The sequence below is a fragment of the Kogia breviceps genome, chromosome 4 (genome assembly GCF_026419965.1).
Source record: "Kogia breviceps isolate mKogBre1 chromosome 4, mKogBre1 haplotype 1, whole genome shotgun sequence".
In the NCBI taxonomy this organism is placed as follows: Eukaryota; Metazoa; Chordata; class Mammalia; order Artiodactyla; family Physeteridae; genus Kogia; species Kogia breviceps.
The window spans coordinates 52287846-52308650 of NC_081313.1; the positions used below are offsets into that span (position 1 = coordinate 52287846).

General features: G+C 36.4%; 1 protein-coding gene across 3 annotated transcripts in view; it reads left to right on the forward strand.

Annotated features, from left to right (window-relative positions):
* Nucleotides 1-20805, forward strand: part of SREK1 (splicing regulatory glutamic acid and lysine rich protein 1) — a 56392-nt gene that overhangs the window by 26296 nt on the left and 9291 nt on the right. For 2 of the 3 annotated variants that reach the window (XM_059062273.2, XM_067031052.1), the window contains 7 exons: nucleotides 311-475; nucleotides 620-798; nucleotides 1992-2122; nucleotides 2998-3112; nucleotides 8636-8755; nucleotides 9123-9503; nucleotides 14279-14374. In XM_059062273.2, coding sequence (XP_058918256.1) covers nucleotides 311-475; nucleotides 620-798; nucleotides 1992-2122; nucleotides 2998-3112; nucleotides 8636-8755; nucleotides 9123-9503; nucleotides 14279-14374 — 1187 coding nt within the window. Of the gene's footprint in view, nucleotides 1-310; nucleotides 476-619; nucleotides 799-1991; nucleotides 2123-2997; nucleotides 3113-8635; nucleotides 8756-9122; nucleotides 9504-14278; nucleotides 14375-20805 lie in introns of those variants that run through there. The other variant, XM_059062279.2, reaches the window with a different exon arrangement.

The following is a 20805-nucleotide window of genomic DNA, read 5'->3' on the forward strand; positions in this document are numbered from 1 at the left end:
AGTCTTCATGGCAAACTTTATTGGACATAAATACTACAGATAATAAGAATGGACTGTTTGTTTTTAGTGTCAAGTTTAGAAGTAATTAAAATACCCAGATAGTTAAGAAATATGTTGTATTTCTAATTACATTGAAAACTACTGTGACCTTACTCTGAATAATTCAGATATATACTTGGCTTAAATTAGGAGTCCCTAGTCTCTTTCCCATACTTACTGAGTTGATCAATATTCTTCAAGATTAGAGAATGGTAATTTTTGACACTAATAGAAAATATCTGCTCTTTTTTTTTTTTTAATTTTTTTATAGCTGGGTGTTTCCCTTAGCAGTTTGGGAGCTATACCAGCAGCAGCACTAGACCCCAATATTGCAACACTTGGAGAGATACCACAGCCACCACTTATGGGAAATGTGGATCCTTCCAAAATTGATGAAATTAGGAGAACAGTCTATGTTGGCAATTTGAATTCCCAGGTAACTAATATAAGAAGAAATTGAGTGGTGGGACCTCTTATTCCTTTCCCTTTCTTAAAAATTGTATCAATTGATAAAGTAGTATTTACCTGATTTTTTTAAAAGAAGAATATACTTTATTAAAGTGTTACTTTGTTTCTTCAGACAACAACAGCTGATCAGCTACTTGAATTTTTTAAACAAGTTGGAGAAGTGAAGTTTGTGCGGATGGCAGGTGATGAGACTCAGCCAACTCGGTTTGCTTTTGTGGAATTTGCAGACCAAAATTCTGTACCAAGGGCCCTTGCTTTTAATGGAGTTATGTTTGGAGACAGGCCACTGAAGTAAGAAACACTAAACAAAGAAATTTTAATAATTTTGAAAAAATTTTGTGGTTTTGATGTAATGAAGGTTTTTTTTTTCTCTTTTTAATAGTAATTGGCAATTTGTGGAAAGGAAGACTTTGTGTTAAGTATAAATGAAGCACAGATATTTACCATTTTAGCCTTTAAATTAAAGTTACATTTGAAGACATCTTATTTTCTATTTCATAAGGTCTAATTTAAAGTTAACATTATTTTTATACCGTACATATTGATTGTAGGTCTTTTTCCATAAGCTTTAACAAGTTAGGTTGGATTTGCATTATTACACTAGACTAATTGGCAGTTTAACATGGGTAGAACTTACAGTAATATAGTAATAAGAATTTTGGTAAATCCAAAATTTCAGGAAGAAAGTACCCAGAAATGTTTTAAATTATACATTTTAAGGTTTGCTCACATCCTTGTTTGCGTGATGAAAAATTGATGTAGCCTTTCAGGTACTCAAGACCAGAAATTCTATTTCATGCACATTATTGAGGCACCAATTTTATCTGAATTCTGTAGATAATTGCCTTAATTATACAGTTTGATCAGGAGTCTGCTATTAAGGGATAAGAAACTGTTCTTGGTGAATGCTGTGTTTTCACCATGGTAAAGTGAGGCACACCAAATTCTTTTATGTGCATCAGAGAAACCACTGTTACCCATAAAGGAAGAGTTTTATCAGATTCCTCCCATATTTGTAGCTGTATGACTAGGCCATGGTCCAGGGTCGATTAAAATGGTGCACATGATATATAGGTTCCCTTTCATCCTCCCAGGGTGCAGAGGTTATCAACAAAATTTTATAATCTAAGAATAGAAGTGATTCATTTTAATACTGGTGTCACCATTTTAATTTATTATAACTCTAAGCTGTGAGGAGAAGCCGTTGTCCTGGTCTATTTAGGTTGTTAAAGAAGTTAGCTAGGGTTCAGTTTTTCTTTCTTTCCCCTGCTTTTTGCCTTTGTTAGCAAGAGATGATGGCAGATGGGAATGAGATAAATCATGGTTTTGAGGTTGGTTTTGGTTATTCTGTATTTAGCTATATTATTCTAAACGTGCTTTTGAGATGTCCTCAGATTTGTAAATATGTGTATCATATAAACAATTAGTTTCATGTTTTGTAAAATATGGTGTGTATTTGTGATATGCTAATATTTTTAATTTAGAATAAATCACTCCAACAATGCAATAGTAAAACCCCCTGAGATGACACCTCAGGCTGCAGCTAAGGAGTTAGAAGAAGTAATGAAGCGAGTGCGAGAGGCTCAGTCCTTTATCTCAGCAGCTATCGAACCAGGTAAGGCCATAGTGTTGTTACATAGGTCATAGTTGAAGATCATAGAATCTTAGAACTGGAAGGAATTTTAGAAATTATCTGTTCAGTCCCTTCATTTTACAAACAAGAAGACTGAAACTCAAGAAAGAGTAAGTGACTTAACTAGTGTTAAAGGTTGAAGAACTATTTAGCACAAATATCTTTTTTCCATGATACTGAATTGAGGTACGTTAGCTTGAGTTAATCAGTTCTTTTATTTTAATAGCAAAATCAGTACGCAGAACTGATTTGCTTAAAGCAAAGTGTAAATATTATTGTGAGGCTAAAGACAAGAATAAATATATTTTAAATGTTATGATTAAGCAGATTCACTTTTCCTTCAAAGTTTTAATTTTAAAAATAGAGAAGAGAGCCCATGAGTTAGGAAAACTACAGAGTCTGTTTTAGCATGGTAAAGGAACACCCTTTCAAACTTTTATGTTGCTAACTAAAATTAGAAATCCAACCTAAAAATGTCTAGATGTTTTTTTACCTTTGAGCAAATTTTCTAAATTAGAATTTAAGCTTCAATTCTAGGAAAATAAATGGAAAAAGGATTTAAAATCACTGTCATAGGAATTACAGACATGTTATAATCGTACATTATGGCAGCAACAAAATACTACGAACAGCTGTTTATAATCATCTGGTTTATATGTACTGCTGCAGGGTGGCTGCACTCAACGAGTTTATGCAATGACTTTCTTGGATGTTTCTGAAGGATAATTGCACAGGAGGAGGATGTACAGAGAGTAGGCCCCTTGCACTATATGTGGTACATTCCACTTGTGCCTGATTATTAACTGGGATCTTTAATTGTTCTGAGCTTACACTGCAAAGTGGTTTTTTCCTCCCAGAGTCTGGAAAGAACAATGAAAGAAAAGGCGGTCGATCTCGTTCCCACACTCGTTCAAAATCCAGGTCTAGCTCAAAATCCCGTTCTAGAAGGAAAAGATCACAGTCAAAACACAGGTGAGAATTTCTACTGTCATATTTAAATTTTTTCGGTTTTGTATTTACAGTGGTTGAGATTTTCTGAGTTTTTGTCCAAGTATCAGAGTGTAGAAATTTCACTGGTGTTCACCAGGGAGTATGGTTACCATTAGATATTGCTTTAATTGTAATGCTAAAGAATGAAGTTTTATCTAATTAATATATAATTTCAACTAATTTTTAGTTTTAGAAGTTGGTTTTCTATCTTAAGATATGCTATTCCTGATTTTTCTAAGAGTAAACTAGTCTTTATACAGAACTAGCAGAATATTTTCATTCTTCATATTGGGAAAAGGGAACATCTGATGCTGAAAATATTGCTGAAGTTGTTGCAGTTTTTTTGTTTTTTCTTCCCCCTCTTCCCTCAGGGTCTGGGGAGTACCACCCCAGGTCTTGATTTCAAGTAGTTACCTTTCTCCAATACTGTGCGTCAAATGGGGTACTTTCAGTCCTTGTACTCTTGGTGATAAGAGCCTCTTCCACCCACTTTGGGACCTGAAGCATAGGAGTAACTTGCAGCTTTAATTGCAACTGTTGTGCTTAAGCTCTATTTCTGTTCTGTTTACCTTATTTTTGAGCATGGCTTTGTCATTTTGAAGTTCTTTTAAAATCTTTTGTGTTTGGTGCAAAGGGGATCTCAAGATACAAACTTGAAACACCATCTTGATTGGAAGTAACCTAAGAGTCATGTCTAAAATAAGTTTTATTGTCTTCTTTAAGATATGGAGGGGGCTGTTACTGAAATGTGAACATGTATGCAGTGGATCCTAATTGCACGTTATGTGTGCATACATACGCATACTCTCTCAAGAGAAGAGGCAGAGAAAAATTGTGTGTGTGTGTGTGTGCATGTTTGTTGGGAGTATTAGAGAAGGAGGAGGATTTGAGGGGAAGGAAGAAAGGAACCAATATGCTCTATGTTGAACCTCACCAGCAAGCTCAGTTTAGTCCTGATTTTCTGTGCTAATCAAGGAGATTGAGGCGATGAGAGGAAAATATGATCTTTTTTTTTTTTTTTTTTTTTTTTTTTGCGGTACACGGGCCTCTCACTGCTGCGGCTCTCCTGTCGCAGAGCACAGGCTCTGGACGCGCAGGCTCAGTGGCCGTGGCTCACGGGCCCAGCCGCTCCACGGCATGTGGGATCCCCCTGGACCGGGGCACGAACCCGTGTCCCCTGCATTGGCAGGTGGACTCTCAACCACTGCGCCACCAGGGAAGCCCTGATCCTCTTTTTTAAAATTTATTTTTTATTGAAGTATACTTGAATTACAACATACAGCTGAGTGACTCAGTTATACATATATATATGTTCTTTTTCATATTCTTTTCCATTATGGTTTATCACCGCATACTGAATGTAGTTCCCTGTGCTATACAGTAGGACCTTGTTGTTTATCCATTCTATGTATACCAGTTTGCATCTGCTAATCCCAAACTCTCATGTCTCGCCTCTCCCATCTCCCTTCCCCTTGGCAACCAGCAGTCTATCATCTATGTCCCTGATTTTGTTTCTGTTTCATAGATAGGTTCATTTGTATCATATTTTAGATTCCACATGTGATGTCATATGGTATTTGTCATCTCTTTCTGACTGACTTCTTAGTATGATAATCCCTAGTTGCAGATATTCTTTTTTTTTTTTTTTTTTTTTGCGGTACGCTGGCCTCTCACTGTTGTGGCCTCTCCCGTTGTGGAGCACGGGCTCCAGACGCACAGGCTCAGCGACCATGGCTCATGGGCCTAGCCGCTCCGTGGCGTGTGGGATCTTCCTGGACCGGGGCATGAACCTGTGTACCCTGCATCGGCAGGTGGACGCAACCACTGCGCCACAAGGGAAGCCTGCAGATATTCTTAATTAGACTCTAGCAAACTGTGCTTTCAGCTCTCTACTGGTATATACTTCTCTACTGTTAGCGTGCAGAATTCCTTTTGGAATATGGTCTTAATCTCTGTCTCTATCCATGGCCTTACAGGAAGGCAAATTCATGTTCAAGAGAAGGAAGTTGTTTCATGTACAAGGAATAAGACAGTGTAGCAAAGCCAGAATTGGAGAAGGAAAGTGCTATAGAATCAGTGGTACTAGATTATGGATATTTCTATAGCTCAACAGGGTGGTGAAGGTAAAGGAGATCAAGAAAATACAGAATTGAGCTGAAGAGTAATAACTTTTCTGAGGAAGAAAAAGAGCAATGACTTAAATCTTACTTTGTGTTATAAGAGCCATGCTCCAAATCTAATACCTTAGTGGTTTTCTATGGCTGGAAAAAAAAGCAAAATTTGATTATTAATACCATTTTTTCCTTGATAGTTTCTGTGAAGCTTTCTCTGTTGGGACAAATAATTTAACTAAGGATTTTACTCTTATTTTCAGTATATTGGGATATTTTCCCTTTCCAAGGGTTAGTGGAGGAAGAGTTATTCTGTCTAAAATGAGATTAGTTAATTATTCTTATTCATGGGAGTGATTTCATGGAGGTCTATCTAATTATGTAGCATTAGAAATTAATTGTTCTTGGCTGGCACGCACACCCAAACACGCACATACACACAGGCACACCTCGTTTTATTTTACTCTGCCTAATTGTGCTTCACAGATATTGTGGTTTTTTTAACAAATTGAAATTTTGTGGCAGCCCTGCATTGTCCGATGATGATTAGCATTTTTTAGCAATAAAGTATTTTTAATTAAGGTATGTAGATTGTTTTTTTTTAAAGACAATGCTGTTGCACACTTAATACACTACAGTGTAGAGTAAATATGAATTGTATATGCATTGGGAAGCCAAAAAATTCCTGACTCGCTTTATTGTGATATTCCCTTTTTTGCGGTGGTCTGGAACCAAACCCACAGTAACTCTGAGGTATGCCTGTATATCTTTTTTGTCAGCATATACTGTTATTATACATGGTGTATATAAACACAAGAAGCCTTTACTAAGGTCATAAAGAAATAAAAAAGAGGATGAGTTTTGTTGAAAAGAAAAACTCCTCACCCAAAAACATTTGACTTATGGAACTCCCTCCCCCCTCCACTGGTAGGGGATGGCAAACATTTCTCGGCTTCCCCTCCCCTTCTAGTGGGATTGGATACCGTCAGCTCTGCCTCTGACCCACTAGACCTAGCAGGAGTATGGGTTGCAGGAGCCGTTGTTCTTGAAGCCCCACCTTCTTCTACCTTCTTAGTGTTCTGATACTTCTAGAACTTTCCCCTGACTTTTTCCCTGTTCCTTCTTCTTTCTGTAGGAGGGAGGAAATAGTTATTTGTTACTGTGACTTTGGCTAGAACTGGGAAGATGTGTTTCCACTCTGTCCAAATTTTTATATGTGTTTTTTTCATAGGGACAGTGTTAGAAAAGGTGGGTAGTAGTACTCTATTATATTTTAAAGTTAAGTAACCTTTACAGACCAGCATAGGAACTATAAGACATTTTATAATATTTTAATGGGAAACAACTGACTTACAAATGAACTTTGATGCAACATAATGGTAAGTTGCCCTTTATTTACAATTTAACTTATAAATGCAATTTGTACATCATGTTAAAATGACAGCTACTAATGATAGCTCAAATCTTTATCTTTGGTTGGATTAGATTTGCTCTTGACTTGAAGCTTTTAGCTTTCCTAATAGAAAACTTGTAGGCAACTAGTGGGTGAGACAGACATGAAATATTTAATGTCAAAATTGAAATACAATAATTACTCTTGAGCAGTGACTTTCAAACTCTGAGGACCCACAGGATAAGGTGGGAATCCAAGTGGTCAGTGCTTTTTTTATTATTAACTTTTATTTGTTATGGCTATGGTTAATTTTCTTGAAGGAGTTTATTAAGATTGGAAAGTACTATTTGAAGAAAACAAAATTATTATATTTTTTAGCAAGATTAACTAGAATAGAAATCTTAAGACTTATTAAGTACATAGAAGCAAAGGCCCTTTAAAACATTATTACCCTCATGTGGATGTCTGTAAATGGACTAAAAATGTTAATAAGTTTTTAAGTTTTCCCTAATAGCTACTACTTGACCCTTGTGTCTCTTAGGTTATTAGTGATAAAGGTTTCAACAAACTACGAATTATCTTCGTATATTAAAAATGAGGTATGAAGATAAGTGTATAATAGATGAGTGGTTCAGTTAAAAATTAGCTGTTGGAAAACAAATTTGAACTAACTGAAAAATGTGTTTTAAGAACAAGATCATTACTTAATTGAGGATTGTCTGGAGACTTTTCTGGTTTCATGGCATAGCACAAGCATTTAACTATATGTATTTCTTTTATAGATATTTGTTTTAACTTAATTCATGAAGATATTACTATCAAGATGAGTTTTAACTATATAAGGCATACTTGTAGACGTTCATGTGACCCCTTGGAATAAATAGAGATATAACTTAAAGTTTTCATTTATGTTAATTGTTAATAATGATGATGATGCAGATATTGAGATAGGATTTTTAATCATTTACTCTGCACTCACTGTTAGGCAGTTTTCCGTATATCATCTGTTTTAATTCTCATGACAGTTCTAGGAGGTATAGGTATGATTCTTACTCCAGTTTTTAGATGAAGAAACTCAGGCTTAGAGAGGTTAAGTGATTAGCCAGAGTTCTCACAGCAATTGTGTGGCAGAACTGAGTGTCAGAGCCAGATTGTTTAACTCCGAAGCCGGTGAGTCTCATCCCTTTGTTGTTTAAGTTGTATGCCTTCAGTTTGGTTACATTTAAATAAATAGTTCCTAGGATACCTCATTATGAAAAACATCACATTATATAAGCTATTATTTCAGTTGGGAAAGGAGCCTGGAGAATTTCAGAATTTAAAAAAGTTATTTTTTCTCCAAGAATTCCAGTAATAAAGGTTTCTTTTAATAGCTTTGTTTATGTAATAAAATCAAGGCTTTGCAAATTCAACATTTGATTATATTTAGCTTTAACTCATGAGTAAGATGTTTGGTTTCCTGTCACACTAGCACCATCAGTAGTACTGTGCTTCCCTATGCATTCTTCTTAGTATGTGTTATGACAAATAGCACACAGTCATTTGTAGAAACCATTGAACCATATAACCACTACTCCCTGTCAAAGATAAGTTATAGCCACAAGCAGTAACATTACATGCAAGTCAAGAGTTAAAGACAATTTTTGGTATGAAAACTTGGACCATGGGAGAAGTTGTCTGTTTTAATTGAGCCGTGTAATATTTAGCAAAAGAAAGCCACACCTGAAACTGTCAACTTAAGTCTGACATAGGAAATAACTTAAATTCTTTTTCTGTTTCTATCTTTGTGTTCTGGACAATGAACTGTCTGGTGAAGTTTCCAATAAATAAATTTATGTCAGATAATCTAATTTTGAAGCATTATATAATAGAAAATTTTAAAATATTTATAAACACTGTCAGGATTGGTTTTAAAATTCTCTTATTTGAAAGATCTTAAATATTTATAAATTGAAATTCTAAGAATAAGTTTTGATATTCTAACAATTTGTTTTTCTTTAGGAGTAGATCCCATAATAGATCACGTTCAAGACAAAAAGATAGACGTAGATCTAAGAGCCCTCATAAAAAACGCTCTAAATCAAGGGAGAGGCGGAAGTCAAGGAGTCGTTCGCGTTCACGGTGAGTTTTTTGGAAATTAAGGGTAGTTTTCTCATGACCTCATTTGTTAAAAATCTGTTGTTTAAATTTTTAATGAAAGAAATTAAACTTTTTTCTGATTGTTTCAGTAATGATTTAATATCGATTGTCATTGATTTGAATCTGATGGTTAGTATGACTCATGAGATTTCCAGACTAAATTCAGCCTGATAATTGTTTCATTTAGCAGCTTCATGTATACATAAATTATTTAGAAACTTATATGTAATGTCTTACAGCTATTAAACATTGTTTTGTGTTGATAATTGTTGAGGAAAGAGAATGAGGTCCTGTTGGGGAGTAGAATTATTTTCGTTGTGAATTTATTTATTTACTTTTGTTTTTAAAGGGACAAAAGAAAAGACAACCGAGAAAAAATCAAGGAAAAGGAAAGAGTGAAAGAAAAAGATAGAGAAAAGGAAAGGGAAAAAGAGAGAGATAGGGAAAAGGAACGTGAAAAAGAAAAGGAACGGGGTAAAAACAAAGATAAAGACCGGGATAAAGAACGGGAAAAGGACCGAGATAAAGACAAGGAGAAGGACAGAGAGAGAGAGCGGGAAAAAGAGCATGAAAAGGAACGAGACAAAGAGAAGGAGAAGGAACAGGACAAAGAAAAGGAACGAGAAAAGGACAGATCCAAAGAGATAGATGAGAAAAGAAAGAAGGATAAAAAGTCCAGAACACCACCCAGAAGTTACAATGCATCAAGAAGATCTCGTAGTTCCAGCAGGTTTGATAATGCTTAAAGTTTTTACCAAAGGGCTTGATGATAAATCATCAAATGATGACAAATGAAAACATAAATTTTAACTGGAGCAAAAAGATAATTGTGCACAGTGGAATCAGTACAATAATATCAAAACATTTCCCTCTGATAGCAGAGTAGACATTTCTCTAGCAGAGGGATTGCTACAGTATTGAATCTATGAGGAGGAAGAGAGAGTATTGGCCAGAATTACTTGAAAAGTTAACTGTCCTTTGTAATCCACTATTTTAACCTGGCAGTGGTGTCAGTGGCTGCTGTTGCTGCTGCTTATTATTTTCTTGGAGGGTGGATGGCAGGGGCAAGTTTTTTTTCTTTTCTTTTTTTTTTTTTTTTTTTTTATGTAGAGAAATTGACTTCTTAGGTGTCTATATTTCTTTGGAATGATGTGGTAAATTTTAATATATAAAATTATTTCTGAAGTTACAGTATGAGTCCTTTTCGTCACCTAGGTTCATTTTTACTGCTCTACTTTGTGAATACATGACGTTTAAATTTTGGTTTTCATTTTTTAATTTGTTGTTAAGGATTTGCTTTTTTCTTAGGACTATTTATTAATAGGTACACTGCCACCAGGTGGCAGCAGGTTGCCATAGTAACATCAGCAAAATGAGGACCTTCCTTAATTCAAGATTATCTCAAACCTACATCCATTGCTCCAGATGATATTGTGACTATAAATAAATGGAAGTTCCCAAGTTGTGTTAAACTATATCTTAAAAATACTTTAAAAATATTTTTTTGCAAGTTTTAAAGATATTTAAAAATGGTTTTTCATAGAACATAATTTCTGAGACAACGGACTATATATTTCCTAATTTTTTTTTTTGAATGGGGAATTTATCAGGCTGCCTTTTATTTATTTTTTATTTTTATTTTTTTAAACATCTTTATTGGAGTATAACTGTTTTACAATAGTGTGTTAGTTTTTCCTTTACAACAAAGTGAATCAGTTATACATATACATATGTTCCCATATCTCTTCCTTCTTGCATCACCCTCTCTCCCACCCTCCCTATCCCACCCCTCTAGGTGGTCACAAAGCACAGAGGTGAACTCCCTGTGCTATGCGGCAGCTTCCCACCGAGCTATCTAATTTACATTTGATAGTGTATATATGTCCCTGCCACTCTCTCACTTCGTCACAGCTTACCCTTCCCCCTCCCCATATCCTCAAGTCCATGCTCTAGTAGGTCTGTGTTTTATTCCCATCCTACCACTAATCTCTTCATGACATTTTTTTTTTCCTTAGAGTCCAAATATATGTGTTAGCATACGGTATTTGTTTTTCTCCTTCTGACTTACTTCACTCTGTATGACAGACTCCAGGTCTATCCACCTCATGATAAATAACTCAGTTTCATTTCTTTTTATGGCTGAGTAATATTCCATTGTATATATGTGCCACATCTTCTTTATCCATTCATCTGTTGATGGACACTTAGGTTGCTTCCGTGTCCTGGCTATCGTAAATAGAGCTGCAATGAACATTTTTAAACTTTGTTTTAACAGCTTATTCTTTTTTTTTTTTTTTTTTTTTTTTTGCGGTACAAGGGCCTCCCACTGCTGCGGCCTCTCACATTGCAGAGCGCAGGCCCAGCGGCCATGGCTCATGGTCCCAGCCGCTCCGTGGCACGTGAGATCCTCCTGGACTGGGGCACGAACCCGCGTCCCTTGCATCAGCAGGTGGACTCCCAACCACTGTGCCACCAGCGAAGCCCTAACAGCTTATTCTTAATACTAGTCTTTGGCTAGTTAATAGAAGATAATTGCAAGCATTTATTGAGTGCTTTATCATATGCCAGATTTTGTGTCTCAGCAGAGTTTTTCATGACTGATCTTATTTGATCCTCACAGTAAGCCTGTGAGAAGACTGTTATCATGGTTTTAAAACATGAGGAAACCAAAGCTCAGGAAATTTTCCATCTGCTCTGCACTTTAGTTAGAAGTATAGTAGTATAGTAGCTCTTTCTCCTCTTTTTAGAGATTGTTTAATTGAGGACTCTAACCAGTACTTGGTACTGGCTTTTAAAAAATGCGTCAGAAGTATATAGTTGAAAGCAACAGTATATGTTAAAATGTGACTTCAAATCAGTAGGTCATTGCCATATTTCAGCACATTGAACCAAAACCTGAAGAAAATAACTCATTTGCTGGGGGTATCAGTTGAGCCTTGCAGACTGCATCTTTACTGCAGTTATTTTATTGGTTGTGTTTTACACATTCCTTTGTTTTTGTGATCATTAGACATTGCCCTTCACAACACCAAATAATATTTTGATTCCTTTTAAAAAAATTAATTAATTTTTATTTTTGGCTGCCTTGGGTCTCCATTGCTGCATGTGGGCTTTCTCTAGTTGTGGATAGTGGGGGCTACTCTTTGTTGCGGTGCATGGACTTATTATTGCGGTGGCTTCTCTTGTTGTGGAGTATGGGCTCTAGGTGCGCGGGCTTCAGTACTTTTGGCACCATGGGCTTCATTAGTTGTGGCATGTGGGCTCTCGAGTGCAGGCTCAGTAGTTGTGGCACATAGGCATAGTTGCCCTGAGGCATCTTTCTGGACCAGGGATTGAACCTGTGTCCCCTGCATTGGCAGGCAGATTCTTAACCGCTGCGCCACCAGGGAAGTCCCCTTGATTCCTTTAAAATTCAGTTGAATTTACTTTTTCTGATGACTTTGAAATGTTTATAATTTTTTCTTGGGTCATTTTGAGTTGCTTGATACTTAAGAAAGTGTAGATGTTCACATTGAGTTCTTAGTTCTTAGATAACTTCTGGGGCCTGGAGAATAAAGGCTGACTAATGTTAGTTCCTAAAGGTTCAGCAGTTTGGAATGTTTCATGCTTTCAGAAGAGCTTGCTGAAGAGTTACCATTTCTTATCTTTTAGTATTTTTCTTCCTTTCAGGTGCTCTGATTTGTTTAGTGAATGGGAAACCTCTTAACTGCCCAGAATAATAGTCTACTTAGTGTTTTTATTTTCAACATTGTCTTCTGAGCTACATTTTTAAGGAAAAATTTTGATATTTAAAAACTTTTAATGCTTGGAATTACAATTAATAAGGATGAGACCATCAAAGGGAAGGAGAACATATTTACTGAGCACCTGCTGTGCACCAGACACTAAGCTTGGTACTTCACAGGTATTATCCTGATCCTCATAACAAAACTACAAGACTTGAGTTATCTCCATTTTTCAGTAGGAAAAACTGAGTCTCAGATAAAGTAATATGACCCCAGTCGTGCAGTTGGTAAGATATGGAACTAAAATTTTAATGTAAGCCTAATCTACTCCAATTCTGCATATTAGAGCTGACAGCTTCTTTCTCGACTAACTGACATTCTAGCTTCCTGTCTGTCCAGCCCTAGCTCTCATTATCACTAACTGGTAATTATTAGATGCCCACCTGTGCATAGTGCTCCCTAAACATACAGGTAAAGAGTTACACTGATGAAGATGGAGCCATTTTGTGTAAACCTAAAGTCTGGAATACACTGATACTCTCATGCTATGAAAAAAGTACTTGTGGTTCTTTTGTGGGGGTAGGGAGGTGCTCTTACAGGATGGAATTGATTAAATGGAATAACGTCATCTAATTTCCATATTAGGAAGTATAATTTTGGGGTGACTTGGAAATAAAATTGGGTAATGAAGGAGAGAACCTTAGGTAGAGTTGGAATTGATTTATTTGTGTTCTCAAAGTTCTTGAGCTCTTTTGGTCATAACATCTACTGTGTATACCACATATGAACATTGTCTAGTTTTTTATTTTACAGAGGAAAAAATGTACACAAAATGTTTCATTAGCCTAGAATCAGCTTACTGAGGTGATAAGGAGAACTTGAATTCTAGAGGATTTGGTTGTTTCAGCTATGTGGCCACTAATTGTCAGAGCTTCTTGTGAGATAGGTCATTGGCTACATTAATCATTTAATAAATGTACCCTTATACCTCATCACCTGAATAATAGACATCTTGAAATTCATTGTTTCTAAGTTGACCACCCTTATAAATGAAATAGTTTATTAGAGTATGCATCATTTGGTAATGTGTTAATAAGCAAAATAGTTTTTAATAATAATAAAACTTAATCTATTTAATAATTATTTTTGACTTCTTCATATTTAAATCCCAGGTTTTAAGTAATTTCCTTACATCTAAGCAACTTGTGTGCCCAATTTTAAATGAATAGAGCAATAATAATGAAGTGGTAGGTTAAGGGTATAAAAGCAATTTCTCTGTCAAATGAATTAATGTTTAGAGACATTCTACATACTTGGGTTTAAAAAGTTCACATTTTTTAAGCCCATTTACCTTTCACTTCTTGAAAAGGGCCTGTTACCTTGTTAAAAAATAATCCACAGTGGGGCAGCAAGGAGCTAGATGCATGACAAAGGATCACATGCTTTAGGTGCTGAGGAAGAACATGTTTGACTTGAGAGAGAATGTGAAACATCCATTACTATTTTTTCTACTCAAGAAATCAGGTGAAAAGGAGGTTGTCTACCCTTTCTGATATGAAATCTTAGAATATGTTTTCATTGGTCTGTAAAATTTACAGTTCATAATTTGACCTGTACTAGAATTAGATAATAGAACATTTTCATGAAAGACATTAGTTTAAACTGGCCTGTAAAGAATAGTATTCACTTGAGAGCATTAAGGACCCTTTTGATTTTGTGTATTTGTATTATCTTTTATTTAAATTACTGTTTTTTAAAATGACATATTTTTGACTTTCAGGGAAAGGCGTAGGAGGAGGAGCAGGAGTTCTTCCAGATCGCCAAGAACATCAAAAACCATAAAAAGGAAATCTTCTAGGTCTCCATCCCCTAGGAGGTAGGTTGAAAGCATGTGCTAAAACTGAGGAGGTCTCTCCTGTTGCGGAGCACAGGCTCTGGACGTGCAGGCTCAGCGGCCATGGCTTACGGGCCTAGCCACTCTGTGGCATGTGGGATCTTTCCAGACCGGGGCACAAACTCATGTCCCCTGCATCAGCAGGTGGACTCTCAACCACTACGCCACCAGGGAAGCCTAGAAGAGAAACTTTTAAAAAGCTTTCCCAGGGTAGAAGGAGAGTGTTTCCCAGCAGGGGGCTCTTTTGTTTATTTGTTTGTGGGTTATTATTTTTAGGTGAGAATAAAGGAAGGCATAGGATATTTAGGAGGTATGCCAATTTTTTTTTTTAAATACTTTGCTCATGAAAGTCAAAACTTTTCTCAGTTGTGAACTCAAAATAGAAAAAAAGGTATTTATATTTGCAAAGTGTCACTTCCTTCCCCATTCCTTTTACTTTAGTCTGCATCCACCCTCTGTAAGTGATCAATTGTTTCTTTCCTTGTGTTTCTTTTTGCAAAATTAAGCAGATACATGTATTTGAATTTCTTCTTTTCTTCACAAAAGACAGCATTCACCACTATCACTATATACATTGTGTGTGTGTATGTGTGTGTGTGTATGTGTGTGTGTGTGTGTGTGTATGGTCAGTGACTATACCCAGCCCCACTTCCATCCTGAGCTATTTTTTATTTTATTTTATTTTTTAAATTAAATTAAATTTAATTTTTAAAAATAGATCTTTATTGGAGTATAACTGCTTCACAATACTGTGTTAGTTTCTGTTGCACAACACAGCGAATCAGCCATATGCATACACACGTCCCAGTATCCCCTCCCTCTTGAGCCTCCCTCCCATGCTCTCTATCCCACCCCTCTAGGTTATTATTGCAAAGCACCGAGCCGATCTCCCTGTGCCATGCTGCTGCTTCCCAGCAGCCAACTATTTTACATTCGGTAGTGTACATATGTTGATGCTACTCTCACTTTGCCCCAGCTTTGCCTTCCCACCCTGTGTCCTCAAGTCCGTTTTCTATGTGTACCTCTTTATTCCTGCCCATCAGTACCACTTTTTTTCTTTTTAAGATTCCATATATATGTGTTAGCATATGGTATTTGTTTTTCTCTTTATGACTTACTTCACTCTGTATGACAGACTCTAGGTCTATCCACCTCACTACAGATAACTCAGTTTGGTTTCTTTTTATGGTTGAGTAATATTCCATTGTATATATGTGCCACATCTTCTTTATCCATTCACCTATCGATGGAGATTTAGGTTGGTTCCATGTCTTGACTATTGTAAATAGTGCTGCAGTGAATATTGTGGTACATGTTTCTTTTTGAATTATGGTTTTCTCAGGGTATCTGCCCAGTAGTGGGATTGCTGGGTCATACGGTAGTTCTATTTTCAGTTTTGTAAGGAACCTCCATACTGTTCTCCATAGTGGCTGTATCAATTTACATTCCCACCAACAGTGCAGGAGGGTTCCCTTTTCACCACACCCTTTCCAGCATTTATTGTTTCTAGATTTTTTGATAACGGACATTCTGACCAGTGTGAGGTGATACCTCGTTGTAGTTTTGATTTGCATTTCTCTAGTAATTAGTGATGTTGAGCAACTTTTCATGTGCCTCTTGGCCATCTGTATGTCTTCCTTGGTGAAATGTCTATTTAGGTCTTCTGCCCATTTTTTAATTGGGTTGTTTGTTTTTTTGCTGTTGAACTCCTTGAGCTATTTGTATACTTTGGAGATTAATCCTTTGTCTGTTGTTTCGTTTGCAAATATTTTCTCCCATTCTGAGGGTTGTCTTGTTTATGGTTTCCTCTGCTGTGCAAAAGCTTTTAAGTTTAATTGAATCCCATTTGTTTATTTCTGTCACTCTAGGAGGTGGGTCAAAAAAGATCTTGCTGTGGTTCATGTCAAAGAGTGTTTTTCCTATGTTTTCCTCTAAGAGTTTTATAGTGTCTGGTCTTACATTTAAGTCTTTGATTCATTTGGAGTTTATTTTTGTGTATGGTGTTAGGGAGTGTTCTAATTTCATTCTTTTAAGTGTAGCTGTCCAGTTATCCCAGCACCACTTACCGAAGAGGCTGTCTTTTCTCCACCGTGTATGTTCTTGCCTCCTTTGTCGTAAATTATGTGCCCATATGTGCGTGGGTTTATCTATAGGTATTCTATCCGGTACCATTGGTCTATATTTCTGCTTTTGTGCCAGTACCATACTGTCTTGATTACTGTGGCTTTGTGGTATAGTTTTAAGTCATGGAGCCTGATTTCTACAACTCCGTTTTTCTTTCTCAAGATTGCTTGGGGTCTTTTGTGTTTCCATACGAATTGTGAAAGTTTTTGTTCTAGTTCTGTGAAAAATGCCATTGGTAGTTTGCTAGGGATTGCATTGAATCTATAGATTGTTTTGGGTAGTATAGTCATTTTCATAGTATTGAGTCTTCCAATCCAAGAACATGGTGTAGTTCTCCATGTGTTTCTTATCTTTGATTTCTTTCACCAGTGTTTTACAGTTTTATGAGTACAAGTCTTTTGCCTCCTTAGGCAGGTTTATTCCTAGGTATTTTACTTTTTTTGTTGCAGTGGTAAATGGGAGTGTTTCTTTTAATTTCTCTTTCTGATTTTTCATTGTTGGTATATAGGAATGCCAGAGATTTCTGGGCATTAGCTTTGTATCCTGCAACTTTACCACATTCATTGATTAGTTCTAGTAGTTTTCTGGGGGCATCTTTAGGATTTTCTGTGTATAGTGTCATGTCATCAGCAAACAGTGACAGTTTTACTTCTTCTTTTCCCATTTGTATTCCTTTTATTTCTTTTTCTTCTCTGATTGCCATAGCTAGGACTTCCAAAACTATGTCGAATAAGAGTGGCGAGAGTGTACATCCTTGTCTTATTCCTGGTCTTAGTGGAAATGCTTTCAGTTTTTGACCATTGAGTGTGATGCTTGCTGTGGGTTTGCCATAGGTGGCCTTTATTATGTTGAGGTAGGTTCCCTCTATGTTCATTTTCTGGAGAGTTTTTATCATAAATGGGTGTTGAATTTTGTCAAAAGCTTTTTCTGGGCTTCCCTGGTGGCGCAGTGGTTGAGAGTCTGCCTGCCGATGCAGGGGACACGCGTTTGTGCCCTGGTCCGGGAGGATCCCACATGCCGCAGAGCAGCTGGGCCCGTGAGCCATGGCCGCTGAGCCTGCACGTCCGAGCCTGTACTCCGCAACAGGAGAGGCCACAGCAGTGAGAGGCCCCCGTACGGCAAAACAAACAAAAAAGCTTTTTCTGCATCTACTGAGATGATCATACAGTTTTTATTCCTTAATTTGTTAATGTGGTGTATCATATTGATTGATTCACGTATATTGAAGGATCCTTGCATCCCTGAGATAAATCCCACTTGATCATGGCGTATGATCCTTTTAATGTGCTGTTGCATTCTGTTTGCTAGTGCTAGCATTTTATTCAGGTTTTTTGCATGTATGTTCATCAGTGATATTGGTCTATAATTTTATTTTTTTGTGATATCTTTTTCTGGTTTTGGTATCAGGGTGATGATGGCTTTGTAGAATGAATTTGAGAGTGTTTCTCGCTCTGCAGTTGTTTGGAAGAGTTTGAGAAGGATCAGTGTTAACTCTTTAAGTGTTTGATAGAATTTGCCTGTGAAGCCATCTGGACCTGGACTTTGGTTGGAAGATTTTTAATCACAGTTTCAATTTCATTATTTGTGATAGGTCTGTTTATATTTTCTAATTTTTGCTGGTTCAGTCTTGGAAAATTGTTCCTTTCCAAGAATTTGTCTATTTCTTCGTGGTTGTCCATTTTATTGGCATACAGTTGTTTGTAGTAGTCTTTTATAATCCTTTGTATTTCTGCAGCATCATTGTGTTTCTCCTTTTTCATTTCTAATTTCATTGATTTCCGTCCTCTCCTTTTTTTCCTGATGAATCTCGCTAAGGGTTTATCAATTTTGTTTATCTTCTCAAAGAACCAGCTTTTACTTTTATTGATCTTTGCTGTTGTTTTCTTTGTTTCTATTTCATTTCTGCACTTTTCTTATGATTTCTTTCCTTCACCTGACTTTGGGTTTTCTTCCACTTTTTCTAGTTGTTTTAAGTGTAGGGTTAGATTGTTTGAGATTTTTCTTGTTTCTTGAGGTGAGATTGTATTGCTGTATACTTCCCTCTTAAAATTGCTTTTGCTGCGTCCCATAGGTTTTGGGTCGTCGTGTTTTCGTTGTAATTTGTTTCTATGTATTTTTTGATTTCTTCAGTGATTCATGGTTATTTAGTAGCGCACTGTTTAGCCTCCATGTATTTGTGTGTTTTACAGTTTTTTTTCCTGTAATTGATTTCCAGTCTCATAGCGTTGTGGTCAGAAGAGATGCTTGGTACGATTTCAATTTTCTTAAATTTTCTGAGGCTTGATTTGTGATCCAAGATGTGACGTATCCTGGAGAATGTTCCATGTGCAATTGAGAAGAAAGTGTATTTTGCCTCTTTGGGGTGGAATGTTCTATAAATATGAATTAGATCAGTGTGGTTTATTGTGTCATTTAAAGCTTATGTTTCCTTATTTATTTTCTGTTTGGATGATCTGTCCATTATTGTAAGTGGGGTGTTAAAGTCCTCTACTGTTGTTGTGTTCCTGTCGATTTCTCCTTTCATGGTTGTTAGCATTTGCCTCATGTATTGAGGTGCTCCTCTGTTGGGTGCATAAGCGTTTATAATTGTTATATCTTCTTCTTGGATTGATCCTTTGATCAATATGTAGTGTCCCTCCTTATCTCTGTAATAATCTTTATTTTAAAGTCTATTTTATATGATGCAAGTATTGCTACTCCATCTTTCTTTTGATTTCCATTTGCACAGAATATCTGTTTTCATCCCTTCACTTTCATTCTGTATGTGGCCCTAGGTCTGAATTGAGTCTCTTATAGAGAGCATATATACAGGTTTTGTTTTTGTATCCATTCAGCCAGTCTGTGTCTTTTGGTTAGGTCATTTAATCCATTTACATTCAAGATTATACTCAATATGTATGTTCCTTTTACCATTTTCTTAATTGTTTTGGGTTTGTTTTTGTGGGTCTTTTTCTTCTCTTGTGTTTCCCTCTTAGGGAAGTTTCTTTAGCATTTGTTGTAAAGCTGGTTTGGTGGTGCTGAATTCTCTTAGCTTTTGCTTGTCTGTAAAGGTTTTAATTTCTCCATAGAATCTGAATGAGATCCTTGCTGGGTAGAGTAATTTTGGTTGTAGGTTTTTCTCTTTTATCACTTTAAGTATATCCTGCCACTCTCTTTGGCCTGCACAGTTTCCACTGCAAAATCAGCTGATAACCTTATGGGGATTTCTTTGTATGTTACTTTTTGTTTTTCCCCTGCTGCTTTTAATATTTTTTCTTTGAATTTAATTTTTGTTAGTTTTAGTAATATGTGTCTTGGTGTGTTTTTCCTAGGGTTTATCCTGTATGGGACTCTCTGTGCTTCCTGGACTTGGGTGACTATTTCCATTCCCATGTTAGGGAAGTTTTCCACTATAATCTCTTAAAGTATTTTCTCAGACCCTTTCTTTTTTTATTCTTCTTCTGGGACACCTATAATTCAAATGTTGATGCGTTTAGTGTTGTCCCAGAGGTCTCTGAGATTGTCTTCAATTCTTTTCATTCTTTTTCTTTATTTTCCTCCTTAGCAGTTATTTCCACCATTTTGTCTTCCTGCTCACTCATTCATTCTTCTGCCTCAGTTATTCTGTTATTGATTCCTTCTAGTGTATTTTTCATTTCAGTTACTGTGTTGTTCATCTCTGTTTGTTTGCTCTTTAGTTCTTCTAGGTCTTTGTTAAACATTTCTTGTATTTTCTCAGTCCGTGCCTCCATTCCGTTTCCAAGATTCTGGATCATCTTTACTCTCATTACTCTGAATTCTTTTTCAGGTATATTACCTATTTCCTCTTCATTTATTTTGTCTTGTAGGTTTTTACCTTGCTCCTTCATCTGACATATTTTTTTGCCATCTCATTTTTTTTTTTTTTTTTTTTTTTTTAATGAGTGGGATTGTATTCCTGTCTTACTGGTTTTTGGCCTGAGGCTTCCAACACTCGAGTTCGTAGGCTATTTGGTAGAGCTGCGTCTTGGTGCCGAGATAAGGAACCCCATGAGACCTCACTCTGATGAATATTCCCTGGGGTCTGAGATTCTGTTAGTGCAGTGGTTCAGACTCGGAGCTCCCACCGCAGGAGCTTTGGCCTGACCCTGGGCTCGTTGGACCAAGACCCTGCAAGCTGCCTGCAGTGCCCAAAAAACAAAAATAACAAAAAATTAGACTAGGAAACTAACAGATAGATTCAGAAGAATATAAAAATAAAAATACAGATGAATCAACAACTGGAAGGTACAGCAGTACCACAATAGTAAAAAAGAGGAGGAGGGAAAAGA